The 22,380-nt window shown below is 46.4% G+C and overlaps 1 protein-coding gene across 2 annotated transcripts; it reads right to left on the reverse strand.

The window, feature by feature from the left end:
• Window positions 1-2,973: 2,973 nt before the first annotated feature.
• On the reverse strand, window positions 2,974-22,305 carry otud7b (OTU deubiquitinase 7B). 2 transcript variants are annotated; one of them, XM_067237569.1, is made up of 12 exons: window positions 22,118-22,305; window positions 10,508-10,766; window positions 9,874-10,047; window positions 9,367-9,609; window positions 9,116-9,217; window positions 8,555-8,682; window positions 8,102-8,208; window positions 7,854-7,984; window positions 7,362-7,511; window positions 6,980-7,094; window positions 6,401-6,479; window positions 2,974-5,496 (listed from the first exon to the last, which is right to left on the reverse strand). In XM_067237569.1, exons 2-12 carry the CDS (start codon window positions 10,590-10,592, stop codon window positions 4,009-4,011), a joined length of 2,802 nt encoding a protein of 933 aa, XP_067093670.1. In that variant the 5' UTR covers window positions 10,593-10,766; window positions 22,118-22,305; the 3' UTR covers window positions 2,974-4,008. The 2 variants fall into 2 exon arrangements, with proteins under 2 accessions (XP_067093670.1, XP_067093669.1); XM_067237568.1 differs by having other exon boundaries at window positions 2,974-5,499.
• Window positions 22,306-22,380: the final 75 nt, after the last annotated feature.

Genomic DNA, 22,380 nt, shown 5'->3' on the forward strand with positions numbered 1-22,380 from the left:
TTCCTGTAAGCCGTATGTTCGACAAGTATTACGTCTTGTTTGGGTTCTTAAGGTGATGGCAATGCACCCAAATTCAAAAACAGCACATTTGCAATAGACTAGAAATGCATAATTTGTCAAATATGGATATAGAAATGATTTTATTCTTACTCATATATCAACAGCTTTTCCCTTCTCATCTAACATTACAGCCACATGATATACTGTTGGAATTGTGTTCACGACAAAAGGTAGCTCTATTGTGGTGATCCGAGTTCAATTACATCCTCTGCTTTCACCTCTTAACATTATACCCACTTACCAAGTAAAGGCGATTGATTATTTTACATTCATCCTTGAAAAGAAGAGAGACATAGACATAACATGAAAATCAAACCTGTTCAAAGAAAGAGATAGCAATAGCGTTGTTGAAATACATTTATTCAAACGGTGCAAAAAATATAACGTAAAATCAGATGTTCTTTCCATCCAGATTGCACTGTCACACAGCCTGGGCTCTAAAGATCCGAAAACCAGGACAGCCTGAAATCAGCTCAAAAGTAATGCACAAATTTGTTTAAATTGATTTGCCATTTACATGCAACAGTTCCAGTCCCATGCAACTTAAGTATCCCATGTAAATATTGTTGATGACAAATCTGTCCATCGAAATGAGAGAAATGTACAAAAAATACTGGGCTTTTTGTAACAAATTCGCAGGCATACCAATTCCCAGGGGAAAGGTTGGAGCAAGAGCATAGGTTGCATACACCAGCAATCAAGTCTTGTATTAAAGTCTTAGCATAGCTCAAATTGGTGGCGATCTGAAAGGAAAAAAGTAAACAAAACGTAAAAAACACAAACAATTAAAAGCCGGTCTGCTAGACAATTAGTCACGTACGAAAGAACATCCTAAAAATGATCAACTAAACATTCCAAAATGAAACTTCTGAAAAAATCTTACTATAAATATATACTCTCAAATCATAACTTCAGGTCAGCAATGAGGAAAGTAGTTTGCTAACGAGAAACCTTCGATTTTAACAGGCTTGCTTGGGATAACCTTTGACAGGCTTAAATGTCTCAGATAAATACTGACTGCACCCCAAACTCAGTTGAGAGCATCTCGTCCAATCTTTTTGTAGTGCCTATCAATATAGCCGACATTCTCATCTTAAAAAACACTGTAAAACATTGGGTTTACAAAAATAACTTGAAACATATTTATACAACCTCTCATTGTCCTCTCATTAAATACAAAACATGTTGCAGTCTCTTCAAGCTCAATGTTCAAGGTGTTTCTTATTAGCCATAGCGTTCTGTTGATGCGAGCGTGTGGTGCTGGTACATACAAAGGGGAGGGCTGAGCGCACGCATTCTTAAGTGTCAGCCGTCGCCATTCTACTGGAAACGACTGTTACTTGTGCCTTATTGGAGCTGCAATGCTTTTTTGCAAAAAGTTTCATAAAACATAAGCGCACCAACACACTCAAGCACGCACGCGCGCACACACACACACACACACACACCACACAGAGCATTGTTTGGGTTTTAGCATAATGTCATTAAGGGGAATGGTTGGTTCTATTTCAGTGTGCATTCCTTCTTACAGACAGTTACCCTACAAGGGTTGGTCAGATACTTTGTTTTAAATTGTTTGCTTGATGTACCTCAAGAGAATGTTACCTCAAATGTACAGCAAAAATCCCTCATCTCCATGGCTAAACATAGAAAGACTAATTACTTCAGAAATTAGTATCTATTGTTGTCTTAACAATTGATGAATCTCCCTCAATTTATTTTGGTTAAGTAGGGCAATACATGTCCTGCAATAATGACAAATAAAAGGGTGCCATCTATTGGGCAAGGCAGTGAATTGCATACAGAAATTCTCTTGTGCTTTAAGTGAAATGACTGCTCTCAGTTAACTCAGAAAATACAGTCAGGAAGAGAAGGATCTTTACCTCTATTGTTTTGTTCACTGAACATTTTTTCTTCTCATGGCTCTTTAGTAATATATTGCTAAATCAGCTCATGCCAAACATCCAAATTATGCACATCTCATTCATGTGCTTAGTGGTAATGAATAGGAATATTAGTTAAACTCGTCTACATCCCTCACATCATATCAATGCATTACGTTTCTTCTTCAAAGAAAATTTCTAGTTTTAGTCACCTTGAGCTTCTCTGTCCATAATGGCAACAACAACATGCCATAGCAACGTACAATGCATGACTGTGCAACAAAATGTAGAGTTTAATGGAAGAGGGGGGGGGGGGGGACTGCAGCAAAAACAAGTACTGTATACTTGACGTCTTCTTGTAAAATTTACAAAACAAGATTGTAATGCCACAAGGACAGAGATTGAAAAGGCAACTAGGAAATCGAGTTAGACACTGGTATGCAGCTATACCCCATCGGACAGAAGTAGTCTAAAAAGCGCCCCCGCCCATCTGCGCTCAGGCAGGTAGAGGAGGCAGTGTCTAGAGTTCTGACGAGACCTAAGGACAACGTAACAGTCAGATACCTTCAAATACGGTAACACAATGTCGCTGGACATTAGGAAAGTGCTTGAATTTGTGCAGAAGAGAGGTCAAGCAAAGGGCCAGTCATGATCCCCTTGGTACTGGGACTTCTCTTGGACCTGGGTGTGACCATCCATACTATACATGTACTTTAAATGTTTCAATTTTTCTAGTTCTTGATGTGGTGAATATTTTTTCATAAGCTGGAGGGGGAGGAGGGGGTACAATCTTAGCTCTTCACAAAGTACTACCTGTAGCATTAACCTTCCAATAAATATGATACACGAGAGTTCGGGTCCCTCAAACCTTCTTAGTCAAAGACTTGAGGAGTTAGTATTTTTAATAAATAACGATTTCAGGATAACTGTTACAGTATGAGAGTGTGTTATTGAAGAGAATGAGAGAGAGTGAGGATGAGAGAGAGAGAGAGAGAGAGAGAGAGAGAGAGAGAGAGAGAGAGAGAGAGAGAGAGAGAATCCCAAATTGAAATAACTACTCTGTGTGACTATAAAATGAGGAAGACAAGTGAGGAACAGTAAAATTCCAACAACCATAGCGAATACTACAAGTTAAGTTTCAAACAATACTGACCAGAGCATGCCACCAGGTTAGTTTTATTTTACGGTACCAGGAGAGTAAACCAAAATAAATCAGTTTATAATCGATTTATGACAGCGAAATGTTATCGGGACGCCATCAAGTCTACCCAACCAGAACATGGACAGCAAATTACAAGAGCGGGATTTGTTGAGTTCCATCTCTTGTACTCTGGAACAGTAGCACCATAGCAGCCCACAGAACTTTGACATACTTACAATAACAGATTCAGCTTGCATTATACGGATGCGTAATGACGTAATTCCTTGAACGCATCATCTTATGAACGTACCTCCCCGTAGTTTCCCAGGGAACACATGCCATGGGTGCCTGATAACAGCAATATCAGATGGCTAAGATCTGATGGTGTGAAGGGGCCTTCAAATGTTAAAACAGCAATAAAAGTAAAGAGCGAAATCGGAATTTTCCACAAACAACCGGAGATATTCAAGCAGTTTTGGGTTGTGCTTGCCTAAGTGTATTTCCGTGTCTGCGCTAGTGTGTTGTTGTTTTTTTTGTCAGAACATGTGTATTGCCTGCCATTTACATTCTCTCCAGCAGGAGGAGACAGTTGCAAGGCGAATAGGGGGACAAAGCGGGGGAGAGCCTGCTGTTCACAAACACGCACGCACACAAACCCAGCGCCCGCATAAGAGCCACAGCAAAAATGTAACAGAAGTGCAGTTAGTCCCATCGCCTCAGCAGGCGAAACGGTTCCCACTTCCATCCACCCATCCCAATCTCTCTTGTTGTGCCGAGCGCCCATCCATTGCGCTCCAATGTCGCCTTCCCGACAGGAAGGGAGGCCCTTAAAAAAAAAGGGTAAGGTAGAGCCGTGCTCTGTGTGGTTCGTTAGGAGGTCGACCTATCCCGAGCGCCTTGCAGTGCGCAAAAGCCAGTTCCGCTTCAGAACCTGTGGATGGCTGGATCGGTCTCCCTCCTCTTCAGCTCCTCGCGGTAGCAGTAGGAGCAGTAGTTGCCCGTCTCGGGGTGTCCGTAGTAGGTGCAGCTGGGTGTCCGGCAACGGCTGGACTGCAAGCTAGCCAGCCCGCCGGCGCTGCCCAGGGAGTAGTGCCTGACCGGGGGAGGCCCGCGACTGTCCAGGCTGGGGCGCACTTCCCGGAAGCCGTTGCTGTATCCGCCAGCTGTGGGCTCCGAGGTGGGGTAGTCCGGGGGGTCGAGTTCCGGAGGGTACGAGGGGGCGAAGGAGGACGAGTTGAGGCGCGACGGGCTGAGGGAGGCCGGGGCCGGCGAGGGGTTGTAGTGGGGGTGGGGCGGCCCCTGCGCCAGGGGGCAGTGGCGAGGGAGGGTGGCGTAGGAGGGAAGGCCGGGGTAGGACGAGGCCGGAGAGCCGCCGGCTAGCTGCCGCCGCGTCTCCATGTAGCCGTGCATGTGGAGGTGCTGCGTGAGGGGGGCCGGGCCGGGCGCCTGCTCCATGAACGAGGGCCGAGGGATTGGCACCACGCCCGAGTACATGGAGGGGTTGAAGGAGGACGACTTGAGGTGGTTGAAGGTGGGCGGAGAGCTCTCGGGCGGCTCCTCCTTGGCCTCGTACGGCCGGTAGCTCAGTTCGCCGCCACCGCTCTCCTTCTTGGGCTGCGGGAGGCCGTTGGGCACGCCCTTTCGCTCCGTGTCTCTCCTCTGCTGCTCCTGTTCGGCCCGGAAGCGCTCCTCGGCGTCCGCCAGGTACCGCTGGATCATCTCCTCCTGGAAGGGCTGCCGGTTGCTGGTGGTGAGCTGTCCGGCGAAGATGAACTTCCTCTCACCCTGCATGGCGGCCCGCAGGATGGCCAGGCTGGCCTTGACGTCGGCGCTGTACTTGTACGGGTCGCTCTCGCTGCTCCCGCTGCTGCTGCAGCTGCTGCCGCCCGTCCCGTTCAGGCGCTCGCTGCCCGACGAGGGCGAACCCTTCCCGGAGTCCTCGGAGGCCTGGGCCGACGGCGAGCCGTCCTTGCTTCCCTTCCGCCCCCTCAGCGAGCCCTTCTTCTTCTCCCCTCCCGCCTCCGGCTTGGCCCCGCCCGCCCCCGCGTTCTTCCCCGTCATCAGCCCGCCCACGTTCCTCTTCAGCTTGTTACCCAGGTTCTTGCCAAAGCTGCCCAGTTTGTTGGCCACCGAGTCGGCCCTCTTCTTGTCCTTCTCCTTGTCCTTCTCCTTCTTGCTCTTGTCCTTGCCGCCGGTCAGGGTCCCCGCCGAGCTGTTGCTGGACGAGCTGGACGAGGAGGAGCTGTTCTTGGCCGAGCTCCCGCCGCCGCTCGCCGCCCCCGCCGTGGTCGCGTCCCCGTTGCCGTTGGAGCTGCTGCTCACCGACTCCTTGTCTGACTCTCCGGAGTCAGGGGGGGTGCGGGCGTCTTCCCCTGCAGAGGCAGTCGGCGACTCGGGCTGCGCCAGGGGTGCCTGCTTGGGGGACACAAACACGGTTCGGTTGAGGGAGTGTACGGGTGCGGTAAGTAGACTAGGTGATTCATTTAAAAGACGAGGGGTTTGGAAGGCTATGCTATATTGTGAAATGGGAGTGACCTAGAAGGAATGATGGAATGAATCTTTACCATCTCCTACAATAAGCAGTTATATAATGATCCTCTTTGCCAAGGCCCATAATTGTGAACACTAAGAACCTAAATTAGGTTAACACCACAGTAATGTTTTCTATTGACGCAGGCTTTGACGAAGAAAATTACTTTCTGAGGAAAAACAGGGCTTTCTTTATTGCTTTCGCTCACTTGAGGTTTACTGAGAAATTACCATGGACTTGTTAGCCTTTCTAATTCATAATAATTAGATTTTGATACACAAGAGGACCATTGAAACTGTGTTGGAATGACGTCGTTTAACAGCCTATGCAACATGGGGCGGTTTGTTTTCACAGCCGGAACTCAACTGATAAAAAAGGGACCTATGTACCAACTGCCTAACTGAAAAACAGGGTTAGGTAGCCATAGGTGAAGAGTAGCTTATCTTAAGTCAATATTTCTGAACAGGTAATTTTTACATCCGCTGTAACTTGCAACGGCATGCCGGTCTTTTAGAACCTACGAGGCTATCTAGGTATCATAAAGTTGGTGTCGTAGACCCACTTCTCAGTATACGCAAAAGCCCTGTTCCCCGGCTACTAATAATAACTGGATAAATGGTGTTATTTGGTTAAAGAAGTGTTTTTAGAAGACAAAGAATGTGATAGCAGAGCAGACATTCACTGACTGACTTCAAACTGTGTTGACAGGTTTGCGAAGAACAAGCTGTGCCAAACAAGAGAGACATACTGTTCTGCAAACAAGGGTTTAGAGAATGTCACCTGTACCTCACAAGGTAGGGGCAGCCAGGTGACAGTCATGTAGCTGTGTAACAGCTGGAGCTTGGCCTCCAGGGACAGGGTCACACTGTAGAAGAGAGAAAGTGGGGGTCAAAGTTCAATCAAGACTTTATTTCCAAGTTATTTCCTCAAATGCCGGTAAAGAATGTGTGAATGCAATAATTGATGTTCACTTTGCTGTCCATTTCCTAAGTGACAAAGTGTACTATAAGCTTTCTCATCAAGGACAAAGAGAATTCATTCGAAATATTTTCGTAAAAAAAGAAAACAATATCCACTGTTAAAAAAAGAAAAAAAAGAATAAAGAGGCATCTTAATCCAGTGGAATATCCAGCTATTTTTATTCCTTTGCTATTTCCGTACTCCCCGCTGAACTCCATTCATAGCAGGCATTTAGTGCCAATCCTCACTCTCGCTGCTACCGGACATTAATCTGGAGCAGGGGTCAATCCTTGAACACTGGTGCCAGGTCCCTTTAGGCCTGCGTGCATTAGAGGGTTTCGCATAGAATAACTCATGGAGGGGTGCCTTACAAGGACACTGTAAAAAGCCTCACAGTGATCCTACCTTGCCAACATCACATTGTCCGTGTCATCTTTGCCCCACTCCCAGTCCTTCCCAGGGTCCACAGCAAAGTGCACCGGTAGCATCTTGTGCTCCGAGTCAGTCAGCGGGATCACCACTAGAGGGGTTGGAGGAAGAATCAATCAGTAAGCTTGACAGTGTTCTCTCAAAGCATTCTAGATACAACATTCCCATGCAGTCATCCGTAACACTCGAGGGGGGGGGGGGGGGGGGGGGGGAGAAAACACTGTCACGATATTTAAATTCCAAGTGAGTGAGATATAACATCTTGTGGAGGAGTTGGCAGGCAGTAATACGCAATAGCTAGGTGTGACGGGATCAAAAATAGGAGGTGTACAGTGATGAACGACGCCATCGATATTACCTTGCTCTTTGGTGCCATCTTTCTGCTCCATGGAGACCAGGGCGGAGAAGTGGGCCTGGTCGTACGCCAGGACCAGGGGAGAGCGATGACACTTGGCAGCAGGGACCTCCAGGGGCAGATAGATGCCCCCGAATGGAATGGGTGCGAACGCTGAGGACAAACGGAAGACTTATGAAATACACACCGTCGTATATATGGAATGGAATCTCTCGAGACAGGATGGCGATATTCCATTTGGAAAATTGATATCCCACAACGTTTTGCCAACGAAAAAAAAAAGAAGCTTTGTAGGTTTGAGCAATTGTGTTTTATCATCTACACTCTACAGCAATGGGTAATAAGACCAAATACATTTTTATTCAAATGTAATGACCAATATTATTAGAGCAAAACAACTGGGATGACAATTGAGCCTGGTAAGCTGTTGAGGCATAGTACTGTTGTCTCCACCGTTCTACAACAATTCCATCAGCAGCACTGAGCTGGTCTCACCCTCTCCTCCAGAGTCCCGGAGCATGGTGTCAGCCACCACCACGATCGGCCTCCGCAGCACGTGAGCCAGGACAAACACGTGGAACTCCTCCAGACTCTCGTACACCGGCTCCTCCGACGACGACTCGGCCCTAAGAGCGACGGAGGAAACGGTTCAGGCCCCGGGATGTCACATGAGCAGACGCAACCGTGGTGGTCATCGTTTTTCGGTCATGAACGAGGTCAGACCGGTTGTTGTGGTCAGTTACCCATTGGTGCCGTTGGTGCTGTAGTGTATCCTGGGCTCGCTGGACGCCAGCTTTAGCAGCTCATTCCACTCCTTCTGCCACTCCTCCTCGGTGTACACCAGGCCAGACTGTGGACGGACACGCACATAAATATTAGGGGTGGGGGTAAAAAATCGATTCACATTTGAATCGCGATTCAGTCTGCTAGCGATTCAGATCGATTCACAAATGTATGTTTTTTACTGAATTATATATTATTTATTTTTTCAACAAAAAAAAAAATCTCAGAAAAATCGTGAATCGTTTTTTTATCGAATCGAAAGGTACCAAAAGATTCCCACCCCCAATAAATATGCAGCATTGTTTCAGTTATAAAAACGCTGTGATACAGAAATAGCTATGACAGGGTCATGGCTGTTTATCTTATGAAGTGCATAGTGGTAAAACCAATCTTGCCTCAGTATCTGCACCCACCTCCTTGTTTTGTTGAGTCTGCTGCCACCTCCACCTGCGCCTGAGAGACTCCCTCTCTTGTCCGTGGTCCATCAGCGCGTACAGAGATTTCCTCAGCATCAGGTCGCGATCGTGGAAGCCCCACATACCTGCGGCGAACAGAAACGGAGCTCATCGCACTGCCAGGGAGTGTGGAGAAAACGTCGCTCAAAGCTGTTGTGTCTACGTGGGATTTTAGGTAGTCATTTAGCAGATACTTTTATCCTAATCGACGTACGGGGGGGAGAGTTGAACCTGGGAGCTGCAGTCAAATGCTTCACTACAACTCCAGTGTTCAGCATTTGGGCATATTCCATCCAAAGCTACAGTACAACACTACAAGCTCACGCCTCATTTGAATTCATTTTAATAGGCTAAGCCTCATTAGAGTAAAACTGCGGTTTCGTTTAGTCTCTTTGTCGTTGTTTGACCTGCAATTAGTCAGAGGCTTACTGGGCTGAGGACAATGTACTCATTACAAACGGTACAGAAGTGAGGGCTTGTGGGTCTTTGACTCTCCCTTTCAGAAGCAGTGATACTCACCCAGAGAAGCTGCGTGTAACAGACAGTTCCCATCTCCGCTTGTCGCTAGCGGCAAGAGGCTCTGACAGTTGGGCCCCACACGTGTCCACCAATTTAGACGACCTGACATCACACAAGGAGCAAATAGCTGCCGTTTGTAATCTGTACTTAACCTGTCCGTGCTCAAACTAGACGATGTTACAATATAGTATACACAACATCACACAATGAAAGATGGATCAGATATGGGAGGAGTGTGGAGGGCCGCTAACCCGCGTGCTCCAGGGCCACCATCATGGACTGCTCGATGAGGTCCCGCTCGATGAAGCCGCGGAAGTCGTCGCGGTACACGGTGAGGTCGGGCAGCTGGAAGGTGCACAGCGGCGTGTCCAGGAGGGGCTCGCTGCTGCTGCCCACGCCGCCCACGCCGCCCGTGCTGGAGACGTGTGAGCGCGCCAGGGACACGATGGTGGAGCTGGCGTGGGAGATGCCCCGCGACAGACGCTTCTCTGTGGCTGCGCGCCGGACGGAGGGAGGGGAGAGAAACTGAAGGTTACATTCGGGAGGAAGAACGCGCGTGAGGGAGGGATGGATGGAGGGCAACAAGTTAACACCTAGTTCGATTTCATATTAGATTCAAGGATTGTAAATTGGTAAAGCACACAAGGAAATGGAAGAGGTACCCCATGCCTTACGCGCAGAGGTGGTGGCAAGTACATACACGGGAATAAACAAACAAGTAAATAAATAAGTAAACAAACACTTGCCAGAGGTCTCACCTTGCACCACCTCATCCTGGCGGTGGAGAAGCGGCCGCCCCACCCTCGCCATTTCTTTGTCCGTGGGGGTGGGGTACAACCTCTCCTCTGCGAATGAGTACGACAGGTTCCCAGCATGCACCTGTCGCAGCTGTTCAAAGTCACTGAGGGCAGCGGTGAGGTCCCAGTTCTTGCCTGCAGACAGAGACGACAACAGCACTGTGTCAGACTTAACCAACCCCATCTGACGGGAAAGTGTCAAAACAAATTCTGTGGCTCTGCTCAACACACTTTAAATGAGGTTAAATGTTTACCACAGACCCATCGGAATTGCTATCTTACGGAAAGGGGGCTGGAACCCTCCATTGCTTGGGTCAGAATTTATATACATATCAGTATTTTGAATGTATTGGCTCACTTCTTTGCATCGAAGTGTGTATGGATATTCTTATCTGTAGCATACTTGCTACTAAGCAACAAGAGCTAGGGATATTCTGGCTACTATATAATCTGGTGAACATATGTCATAGCCCTGTAACAACCCCTTCTAGATGGGTATTCAAATTACTCCTCTTTACTACTAGCAGATGCCTATAAAACCAGAGGCATTTAAGTGGGAGTTGACTATCTGGTCCCAGAATGCTTTGCAACTTACCCTCTAGTAGGTCTCTTGCCAGTCCCGGTTCAGCTCCAGTGGAACGGACAAAGTCGGACAGGACTGCGTCCATATCCAAGGTCATGTGATCATGAATTTACGGGGCGGCGGGGGGGCATTAGGTCAGGAGAAATATCTAGGGGAACTGCCTTCCCCTACAAGACCACAGGTGCTCAAGGTCGGAGGGGAAGGGGGGGGGGGGGGGGGAGTGGTGCTGGTGGTGGTTCGTCACCTTGTGTTACCACAAGACCAGCCACGCCTGGAGAAAGACAAAAACATGATTCTGTTTTTACACATGCAAACACATGCATAAACCTTATCTGCCTTTCTTCTAGTTTGTTATTTGTTTCTGTAACATTCGGTACCTGCTTCAGGCGTTTTGCTTGAACATTTGTATCGTTTCTTCCTAGTTGTTCTGTTATTGTTTACTTTGCTTTTCAGGCACATACTCTGTATTGCTTTTAAAAACAAACACTGCACAAGATAGGCAAACGGTAAGCTGACCTCCCACTGACGCAGGGTAGGCCTGCGACACTGACGCAGGGTAGGCCTGCGACACTGACGCAGGGTAGGCCTGCGACACTGACGCAGGGTAGGCCTGCGACACTGACGCAGGGTAGGCCTGCGACACTGACGCAGGGTAGGCCTGCGACACTGACGCAGGGTAGGCCTGCGACACTGACGCAGGGTAGGCCTGTGACACTGACGCAGGGTAGGCCTGCAACTCATGCCTTTGAAACAGCACATTCATTTGGAGAGTAGCCTACCCATATTATGGTACCAATTAGACCTCACATTTTGGTGAATGAAAGATTCCCTGTTCCAGTTTTATGATCTGGAATCCCAAGTGTTAATGCATCAGGTAGTTAAAAAATGTATACGTAGAAAAAAAACCGGGGTGGAGTTCTGCAGCACTTGTTATGTTTTATTTTGTTTCCAGTTAGCCTCGTTCATGTTACAGCAGTTAACCAACATAGCAGCAAACACAACCATGTAGCTAAGCACATGGCAGCAAATGAGGGTGAAATGACTGAATGCTGGAATAGAGTCCTGTGTTACATGATTACCTAATTCACAACAATTCCACAATTAGAAGGCTTTTGAATGGCATGCACCGACGATTTGAAAATAGACATCCGTGAGCTACAGTGGAAAAACCCAAAATAGGCTTGAGAAAAAATATTATTCCATTCGACTTCACATGACTCACTCGCAGTGCACTCTTTAAAATACAGTGGTGCACACAAAAGTCACCGATTAATGAGCTAGAACGCCGAGGGCCTGGTAGGCTTCAACAACGACAGGGGATAGAGTCCGTCACCAAAGATGGCAGTGGTTTTGACAGTGCATCTCCAACAGCCAATAGGCACAAGGCAATCACAGTTTACTGGAAGCTTGGTTCCTTAAAAAGGCTGTGTTACCATGGCAACGGCCATACGTTTCCACGAATAGGCGTATCAGTGATGACCACACCGGGACAGTAGTCATCAGGGGTTGGCCACGGGGCTGTTAAAAGAAGGTGTGGAAATAATCAAACAAGCCCACACATGAATTGTAATGCTCTTGAGATAGCTACCAGGCTAATGCTTAGGCCGAACTGAAGCCACTGTCCAAATGCTGCCCTTCTGGGTCTGATCCAAAAGGAGTAATGATGAAATGTGTTGCATTATACAATTCTTTTTGTACCTCACCTCCAGTCTAAGATCACTACCCACAGCATTGTTCCAGCCTCAGTTTTGACTCTGAACTCTTCACCACTGTGCATGGTGGTGAGTCATGAGCTCTATCCCCAACACCTCCCTCTCTCTCCCCCTTTCTTTCTCGCTTGCGCCCTCCCTCTACCCGTCTCACTCTAAAAAACACACAGGAGGGCAGGCAGGAGAGAAGGCTCAAACACAAAGGGGCTTTCTCAACATGGTTTCCAGTGCCCTCTTTCCAAAGTGAGTCAACAGAAAGGGCTTACTCTGCAGGGCCCTCTTGCTGTGTGTAATCATTTAAAGAGTACACGGTTCTAGCAGTGACTCGTGGACAGCAGTCATCGTCTTTGTTGACCCATGTTCTGCAATGAAAAACACCAGTGGACGAGCTACTTCTGCCTGGCAGGTTTGAGCTTACTCTAACGGATGAAGTTAAACGTCCTCGCGCTTATGCAAAGCCCCTTCTTGTGTTAAATTTATGACATCTCGTAAAAAGGTAATTTTACGGGCAGATTAGTGTGACCGACACCGTTACTAGACTTCGCCAATAAAAAACAAAAAAGGAGAACGGCTTGCCAGAAATGACGCATCAACAAACAACACATAAAGAAAAGACGGGCCTAGCGTGCGTGACGGCACCGTGGTCGGTGGACAGAATGTACCCAAACAAACAAAGAATGAAAGAAAGGCTTATGCCATGTTATGCACAGCCTCTAACTTCAGCCATTCCTGGAGACCTACTCAGCCTCTGACGCAGCTTGAATGGCATCCATTCCTGAAGCTGCTTTACAAGAGACAAATGCCCCCCCCCCCCCAAAGTCTACCATATTGTTGCTAGTTTTTCCCGAAATTGAAAACTGGTCTTCCAGCTGCCTCTAGATCCGCAAAGGCTGGAGTGACCTTTCCCAATGTTTCCAGCAATGTCACATTCTAGGAGGTTAAAACAAGTTAAGAGACGGCTGTTGAATGTTTATGTTCCGGGAGACAAGACACCTGTGGGTTACCGCCTGACCGACACAACAGCCTAGCCCCCGCTGCCGGGGCAAAGTTGCCACTGATTTGTGCTTTGGCCGGCCAGGCTTTTGTCTGACAGGAGGGAGTTACGTAATAAGAGCGCTGCTGACAACACGTGGGTGCTGAGCCGAGCTGAGCCTGAGTGGAGACCCGGATCACTGAGGCAGACTTGGGGAGGTCACAAAGGCCTGGCCAGGTCGCTGTAGCCAGCATGATGGATAGCTTCATAGGACAGGGAGGGTAGGCTCAGACATACTCTCAGTTAAAATGCGCAGAGCTCCGAGGTGATTTCTAACTCAGCAAAAAACAGTTAAGACATGAGGAACCTGTGCAAATATATATAACTGGGTAAGTGTTTAAAGCAGAATCCGAACAGGCTAGGGGAGACATTGCTTTAGCGTCATGATTAATCAAGTCCAACCGACCTAAGAAAGATAGGATTTTTATTATGATGAAGTGGAAAGACTACTTGTACAGTAGCCTAGCTTTTGAAGTTGGTCTGTCAAATGGAAGAAAAATTGTATGAATGTAATGCTTAGTCAATATTTTGTTTGTCCACCATTAACAATTCCATTTATTTGATTAAAGATCTCTCTAAGTAAATAGACTGAATCTAACATGTAAGTGAAACTTGTCAAAGGGTACCATGTTTTTATTGATGTTGTTCAATAAAGAGCCTTGATCCCGAGTATGCCCTCCAGATAGAGCCCCTAACCTCAGACAACATGCGTGGGGAAAAACCATGACAACTGCTTTGTCACGTCTCTGTAGGCACAGTGCCTCGACGTGAAATAGCCTAAACTCTCAAGTAGGTTCAAACAAGATCTAGATGTGATCTTCGGAGAAGGCTTTTACTTCCAACTTCACTGTCCATAGCTGCCATCGGGCACAGTTTCAGTCCAGGGACGAACCTACACTGTCCATTGCCCGTTGATCCTTTTGATACCGAGACACTTCAGGAGCGGGCCTTAATTACCCTTTTCGGTTGGGGAGTTGACTGGGACTCGTGTATTTTGGATCCACTTAGTCACATAACGGGAAACACGAGCCTCGTTCCACAGTTGGCAGAGACGGCAACAAGGGTCTGAGGGTAAGTAAGTAAGTAAGTAAGACTTTATTTATATAGCACTTTTCATACATGAATTGCAGCTCAAAGTGCTTTACATAAAATCAACAAAAACAATAATACAAGTGTTGATCTAAAACGTTTAACAAACCAAACTAGCCGCACTCTATCTGCGGTCTCTCGAATCCATCTTAGATCCGAGCTGCCACTTGCAGTTTCTAATACACAAACATGACAAGGGGGTAGAGAGGACGAGCATAACATGAGGAGAGAGGAGGAGAGAAAAAGGCAACACCCAGACAATGCTCCTAGAGGAGTACAGTGTGGGAACAGACAAAAACTTCAGCACATAAGCACAACAACATTTACAAAAACACGTGGGGAAACAAGCAGGCGAAGGCGTTGGATGGGGGTGGGGGGGTGGTGATATCTGTAGTAGGTGAAAGTTAATGTGTGAGTAGGTCTGGGTTGGCTCCCTCGACCTAGGCCACAATCAGTCCGATTCTCCCTATGCAGATTGTGTTGGCCAGGAGACATCCTTGGTCATGACCCGGGCAGAGACCAAACCACAGATGTCGGTGGGGGGGGGGGGGGGGAAGGGAGGAGCAAGATAGTCTCGCTTCAGCGCTCTCCAGGGGAGAGGGTAGAAAAGGATACCGCTCGGCTTTGCTTGAGGAAGAATTTTTTTGTGATTTAGGGTCGTCAGTCTGTACGCTGTGATTCATGAGTGACATCACAGCATGCCAACCTTCATTAAGCCTCCAGCGGGCTGGACATTTGAGTTTTTCTGTTTACCTTTCATGCTCAGGTGAAGTAGATGGATTACCCACGTGTCAGTTCTATTTTTGTGTAATCACACAGGCTAAAAAAACACTTCCAATGATCTCAGTGTGCAACACTGCCAAGGTTGTAAAGTGATATGAATAATAACATAGGCCTAACCCCTGTTAAAGACGAACCATCTAAACAGGACCAATTGTAGACTTGTAGTATGATGGGCCTATTACTGACTACATCTATCAGTCGTCTAAATTGAGGGAAAGATGGCTTTGGATGTTCGGCCCAGCCACAAGCAGAGTAATCAGGTTCAATTTCAAGTGTACGCCTAGGCCTAGAAACATGGTGAATCATGCCCATTACAATCCTTTGACCTCATTGCAATCCTTTAAAAGGTAACCCTAGACATAGGAAGACATGCTGTTCCAGTGAATGCCTAACTTGTAGGTCTCTCTAAGAAGGCGGCGTTTCGCGAAGGGCTCAGTGTGAGATAGGATTAGAAGAGAAAGAAATCAAGGATGATCCGAGCGCTGGCCACCTAGAAGAGGTCAAGCTAAAAGGTGTGGCGAGTGGCATCGTCCTTCACCTTTCTGTGCTGCAGTGTGCCGTCATCGGGTTTCTGAGGGAGCTCCCACACACTGGCTCTTGCATAAGCTCAGAGCTGCAACGGAGAAGGCTGGGCGCCGTGTCTGCAGGCGGAAGGATGGGAGTTCAAACCTTAACCCAGTTCTCGCCGGGTTTCGCTGCAACTCGGCTGTGCGGAACTGTCTTCTGGTGATCTTGTATGTCAGCACTGCAGAATAGCTCAGCGCCGCTGAAGGTGTGTTACGTAGCCTAGTCGCTGGAACAAAGCCCGGCACAAGATAAAAAGGGAACATCATGATCCAAGGTTATGCTGAGCAGAACGGAACATAGAGGCAGAATGTGGCATTGCGAACACAGGATGGGATTTGTGTAAGGCGTGTGAATTCGAAGCAAGCCACGCAGCATGACAATGTTGTACGGTCAAAAACACTGATCCAGTGTACACTCAATGGGATCTCAAAGTCATAGCCTGGCGCACACCCAACGGGGAAGGAAAAACACGTTTGTGACAGAAGATCTGGAAGTATGGCTTTTCTTTATTTTTGTTGCCTGTATTCTCGCCTTCACAGGCGCATCACGTCAGGGCACCATGCTTTTGAAGGGAGGGGGAGGTTGCATAATGCCCAAGCATAAGATAAGCATCGCATCAGCATTGAGGAACAGCCCCCCCGCCCCCCCCTACCACCACTCAGGCTAGGAGAGGACTACTGCAGAGCAGGCCCAGGGTTTACATAGCACTTTACATAGCACAGGGATTACATAGGAGCCTGCACTCCCCACCTCTATGTGTGTCCGCAGCTTCTTAGCCATTACACTTGATCTGCTAGTAAACTGCTGTGTTGCTAATGGTTTTATCGATGTTTCGTCCATTTCGTTGGAAGGTTAGCATTGCGGATACAAACCAAGGTCTCACATTTTCAATGGCTTCCAGCTCAGGGGTCATTACATCTAATTGGAGTTTGCTCATTTCCTCAGGTCATGGGATATTCTAGAGAGTAGGACACTGAAGGAAAATCAATAAAACTCACTGAAGTGAACGCTGGAAAACATTTCCTGAATTACTGAAGAGAACCATAAAACGACTCCTTAAGGGCTATTAGTCCAAATTTCATTTTACACAAGTCTATGTTGTACTAGAATTAGATTAAAGCACATAGTGACCACCATCAAAGTTTGTCAAATTATTTCCAAAAACTGCAATCTCTTCTCTTGAGAAGTCCCACTCTTGGAACAGGGGCTCAAACTTTCCAGTCATCATTCAAATCCCTGCCGCTCTTACACTTCTTTACACTAGCACACACCTTTTCTGCTGGCTCTAGAACATTTAGAGGGCAATCTGACAGCCAAAACTCTTGTTTTCTCACTTTCCAAAAGGCTTCAGTTAAACAAGATACGGCTAAGGCTAAACCAAAGACTAAATGTCTTGTTTAGCATGTTCCTATATATATATATATATATATATATATTTTTTTTTTTTTTTTTTTCTTCTAAATATTGTAAGTGGGATGTGTTGATGAACTATGTTAGTATAGCAATAGGAAGACTACACGTTCACCACCTTATCTGCATGCATCCCATAATTAGAACCTTTTTCACAGCCTAAAAATAGCTTATGTTAATCATGAACTAAAGACACCACGCCACTCCCATTCAGCAGACTTCTGATGGACATAAAGACAGCTGAGGGCTCATGTCATGATTCTTACTTAGAACATAGCCTACGCTTGGCTCATCATTGGACCCAACTTGAAAATATCCACTTTCTATCTCACAGTAAGAGACAGTCCAAGGAATTAAAGAATATTAGGGAAAACCTAGAAACAGTTTAAATGTTACACGAAAAACAAGATTTAAGGGGAAAGGACATCAAAACCCTGCCACATCAACAGAAGACAAGAGATCGAAAAGCACGAGCAGCGGATGACATCCGACTCTCGGATCTTCGTCAGACAAACCACCGCTCGGTTTCTAATACTGCTGGCGACAAGGGATATTTCCTCTCTTCTCCTGTCAGTACCATGTCAGTCACTACTAAACGTGCACACAGCCTGGCCTCAGAGGTTCATGCTATGTGCCCTGGGCCTGTCTCTGGAGTCAAAACCAGTAGTCTCCACTCAAGCAGTGCTAATTAACAGCCACTCATAGCTGTTTGGAGACGGCTGCGGGGTGCCACGGTGGCAGCCAACAGTGTACGGTCCCGACTGATCCTCCCGTTCGTCTGTGTGCTTTGTGATCCCACTTTGCCGTATTTTGTGCTGAATGTCAACGTGTTGTGCATTTTTGTACAGAGAGATGTAAGATAGCTGACAGACCGGTTTCACTAGATCAATGAACGGTTTGCCTTGGTTTCAGTATTCCGGAAAACTGACAGCCTAAACTCTGTGATATTGATTTCACGCGTCTGCTAAATTAATCACATGTATTTAGCGTCTACTAAATGAATAAAATGTAAATTGACATGGGCAACCACCCAACCACCCTTGAAAGCAGTGAACTTCATACAATGTCACTGCCCTGAGATAAATCCACAGAACCTAAAAGGGTTCTGGCACGTTAATTTTATTGACATAGATGAAACACTAGGGGAATTTATTGTTGCCTCAAACTTTCCTACTCTCAACTGGCTACTGCAGGACGGTACTACATACCTTCACAATGGTGTTCAGCATTGAACACATTCTGTGTGACCCATTCAATTTCCCAGCCATTTGATTAAACAGCCCCCCACCGAAAAACAAACCAAATATGTAGCCTGTAACATCATTTGTCATGTGACAGGCCAACCAAACGTCGGCACGGCTTGTGGCTAGGCTAAAGTCAGTGGCTGAAGGAGCATAAGCCGAGGCAGGCCAGAGTGCATGTGAATCCCCATGTGCTGCAGGACTGGCAGCCAGTGCAGTAGGACGGCTTTACGTCAAACTCTGTGACATCATCCCGGGTGAAAAGCTCCCATCAGATGCGTACAGAATTACTGCCCCTCTGTTCCGGATTTACAGGTGAGAGTAGCAGGGACAGCGTTGGCACAGTGTAGGAAGAACGAGGAGGCAGTGACTCGTGTGCTCTGGGAGCCAGGCCCGTCAGACTGTGGTTTGTCCTGTTGTGACATGGACACCCTGTACCCATACACTCCCTTTCTAAAAACGCCTCATTGTCCTGTTTGTGGGAGGCTAATGTTTAAAATATGAAAGATCAGTCGCTTTAATCTATCATTAATCTATCTATCATAATCCAACCAAAAACGAGTGGACCTTGTAATAAATATGTTCTTAACAAAATCAACACCTCAATACAGCTAGTGGTTAATAGGAAAACTGGTTACAACAACACATCACAGTAGTCCCCCTTTAGAGAACTTTACACTACAGAGCCCTGTAGCCGCTCTAACACAAAGGTAGGGTGTGATCAGTGATGCTTGGCTACTGGGCCTCTCCACCCTGACACAAACAGCCCTGGGCTCTGGCTGCTGGGTCACAAGGCTGGCAGGCATCCAGCCATGCCAGGGAGGTGGAGCTCAACAGGGGTTTTTTATGAGTCGCTGTCTGGAGCACAGGCTCTCGGAGACAAGCTTCCTATTGATCCGCTCTGTGGAGGAATCATGGGGACTGGGGGCATTTTCTCATTAAAAGCACATCTGTTCCATTCTGGTATGAGATGTGTTGGGTGCTCCAGCAGACAGGGATAACGGGGGTGCATAGACTTCTCCCATTGCCCAAAGGATTCTCAAACCTTACATTCTGGGCACTTGATGCATAATTGTCCTGATTCACTTGAACCAAGAACCAGGTTAAATGTGTTTTGGCAAAAAAGTATTGGGAATAAGCCTTGTTTAATCGATGATTGAAGTAACTGGAACTGTGCATGCATGATCCTTAGTGTCCAGTATTGATGGACCCCTACTTGATCCAAATCTATTAGGAGGCCTAGAACAGGAAACTTCAGAGTTGGCTCGATTCCACCATGTGCTATACAAGCAAAACAAATCTCTATTTTCTTATGAATCTGATTATTAGCATTGACGGATCAAACAGGAAAAGCTCCACAGCAAATGGGTTTGGCCCAAGAAACTGATACAGGATACTTGGAAGGCGCACATGCACACGCTTATCCAACAGCTGTTAGGGGGAGCCCATCTCCTCTGTGTTGCTGAGGCAGCAGGGAAGCTCAGTGAAATACAATATTCACCCACACCATGATGACCATAGCAGATCAACTGGATAAAACCCCAGAGGGGTGGAGTTGGGTGACAAGAACACAATAAAACACAGTCTTGACACTGTCAAGCCTACAGTATGATACACTCAACACAACACCTAGCCTATATCTTGATGGTGGTATAAAGGCTAGGCTGTAGTTATGTGTAAATTGTGTCAGGCTAGATAGGATCATTTTAATTTTGAGAAAAATGACAACTTTGCGAGGAACTATCGCAACTATGATTGACACCAAGCTGGAGACAAACTAGCGAAGGTTCCAGAATCTCCAAATGTGTTATCTGTAACCCGTGTTACGTATAAATAATGGTGATATCACTGTCACCCACATCTGTATCTGGGTAATTTACTACCTCTGGAGTTAGACAACTTGTTGATGCTGCTGTTTATCTTTAAACATAGACCTATTACAAATAGGAATATAGTCCTGGCTGCAGAATAGTGGGCCTAGCCTAATTGTATTTTAGCATTAGCCTACATGTGTTTCCTTCGTTTGGACTGCCACTCAGTGCCTTTGGATACTCTTGAATCTGAATATCACAGAGACGTGCAAAACACACCTTCAGAGACAGCCTGAGGTGTTCTGCTCTAATGCATTAATGTGTTCCTGGTAGAGCTGGGCACTTGCATAACACGGTCTGACAGTGCAAACCTGAACTCACGCCCTTGCAGAGCCCGCTCACCGGAGAACTCTCCTAAAGCTAACAGTTCGATTTTGTATTTTGAATCTAAAAAAAACCCTGCAATGTCATTGGAATGAGGAAGGAGGGCTCAATGTATTTTATCCTCCCACAACATGGCTAAAACCTCCAGCCACATTCCACAATGTTTACAAAAGAGGACCGCATACTGTCAACACTGATAACATTAATGAGGCACAGTGACAGAGAAATGCTTGGCAACATACCAGTATTGGTCTCAATATTTATCTTTATCATTAAGTATAGCACAAATCATCACGTGAATTTGCTACGAAATAAGGCTTGTGATTTTACAGGTTGTAGAGTAGTTGCCTATGCAGTATAGGGAAAGAAACACTTGCATTAGTCAGATCCAGAAAGCCAAATCAGAGAACATTATTTGTGTCCTACTTTCTGTTGATTTGGCTGCCTGTACTGGACTCCCAGCAAACAAAAGACTTTGTTAAAAGGAACTAGCTGAATAATTCAAAGCAAAGTGTAACGCTACCCTCTCATTGTAGTGTTACTGGCATTGACACACAATAATCGTAGCCTTAGCTTAAAGAGAGCCATGCATTTACTTTACATTCTAAGTACTGTACAACGGTTTACTCACTCAGGTGTCACCAATTAAATTTAGTCCTACACAAATCTGTTAGCATAACTAGCTAGCAACTACGCGTTACGTTAGCTAGCTAGTGCTACTAGGTGGATAGCTTAATGGTTTTGGACCATGCAAGCGAGCAAGCCATACCATTTTAAAGCCAGAATGTCGAATAATAAATAACTTATACGTTATATGCCTTTGTAGCTTGGGTCTATATCGTGTACCGTACCAGTACCCAGACAGTTCGGTAGTGTGGTACTTAGACTATCTGTCTGGCTATATAGCTAGCAAGCTAACGAACTAGCCAATCATCCAAACGTTGTTACTGTGTAAGCTACTAGCGTAGCGAAGGTAGCTTAGCGTCACCTCGTTTGGTTTACCGGGGCTGCTCGGCGGTTCATACTGCCTGTGTTCCTTCAGTTGTTTGCGTTCCTTCAGTTGTTTGCGTTCATGTATAAAATATTCCCAAAAGTTTTAAAGTCCATGTATATCGCAGCCTTATTTAAACATTCCTGACAACGGATTTATCGGTACCAATAGCAACTCATTCAATTTACAGCCGTAATTTTCTCTCGTGCCCCCAACTTGTCCACTTTATACTGGGCAAGGCGATGGAATTCCAAAGCATTTCAGCAAGACCCCATCCTAACAATTCCACAAATGAATGTAAGTGGTCAGAGATGCAGGTGGGATAAAGCAGAGGCCTTATCAAAGCTACTTATACATAGTTTGTAGTAGGAAGAACATACGCAAAATCCGTCCAGTCATTGGTTGATTTGTGGCTATGAATGATTAGTTTAAAGCATACGACTGATTACAATGTAACCTGGCGGTGTAGTTTTGCCACCGCTGTGACGCACCACTCATGTTTATATAAACGAACAAACCTTATATGCTAACTGGCTAGCTAAGCTAAACTTCGTTGAGCAAAGGCTCAAGCAATCGTCAATGGAGTGCACCCTTGTCTGCTTACCTTGAGCGGCCTCGGAGATATGTCTATTATCGTCCCATAATGGTAATACATAGTGAAAGAAAATCTCCGTGGAATCCGTAACTTTATGAAGACTAGTTGTAGATAACTTCAGGGATTTTCAGAGGATGCAAGTCAAATGAATAAATCCAAAACAGGACCCCAGCGATAAAGTAATTTCTCTAGTTACAACAACAACAATGTCAACCTAGGCGCTCATGAGTCCGCCCTGCTGAGGTTAACAAATTCTATCACCAACCAATCGC

Source organism: Osmerus mordax, chromosome 6 (assembly GCF_038355195.1).
Source record: "Osmerus mordax isolate fOsmMor3 chromosome 6, fOsmMor3.pri, whole genome shotgun sequence".
In the NCBI taxonomy this organism is placed as follows: Eukaryota; Metazoa; Chordata; class Actinopteri; order Osmeriformes; family Osmeridae; genus Osmerus; species Osmerus mordax.

What these genes read in the sequence shown, in the direction of transcription:
- otud7b (XM_067237568.1), bottom strand. Translation starts at nt 10,592, where the DNA reads ATGACCTTGGATATGGACGCAGTCCTGTCCGACTTTGTCCGTTCCACT. An exon ending in AGCACCAACGGCACCAATGG is followed by an intron (nt 7,985 to 8,101) that starts GTAACTGACCAC and finishes CGTCGCTCTTAG; the next exon opens with GGCCGAGTCGTCGTCGGAGG. An exon ending in GACAATGTGATGTTGGCAAG is followed by an intron (nt 6,480 to 6,979) that starts GTAGGATCACTG and finishes TCTCTTCTACAG; the next exon opens with TGTGACCCTGTCCCTGGAGG.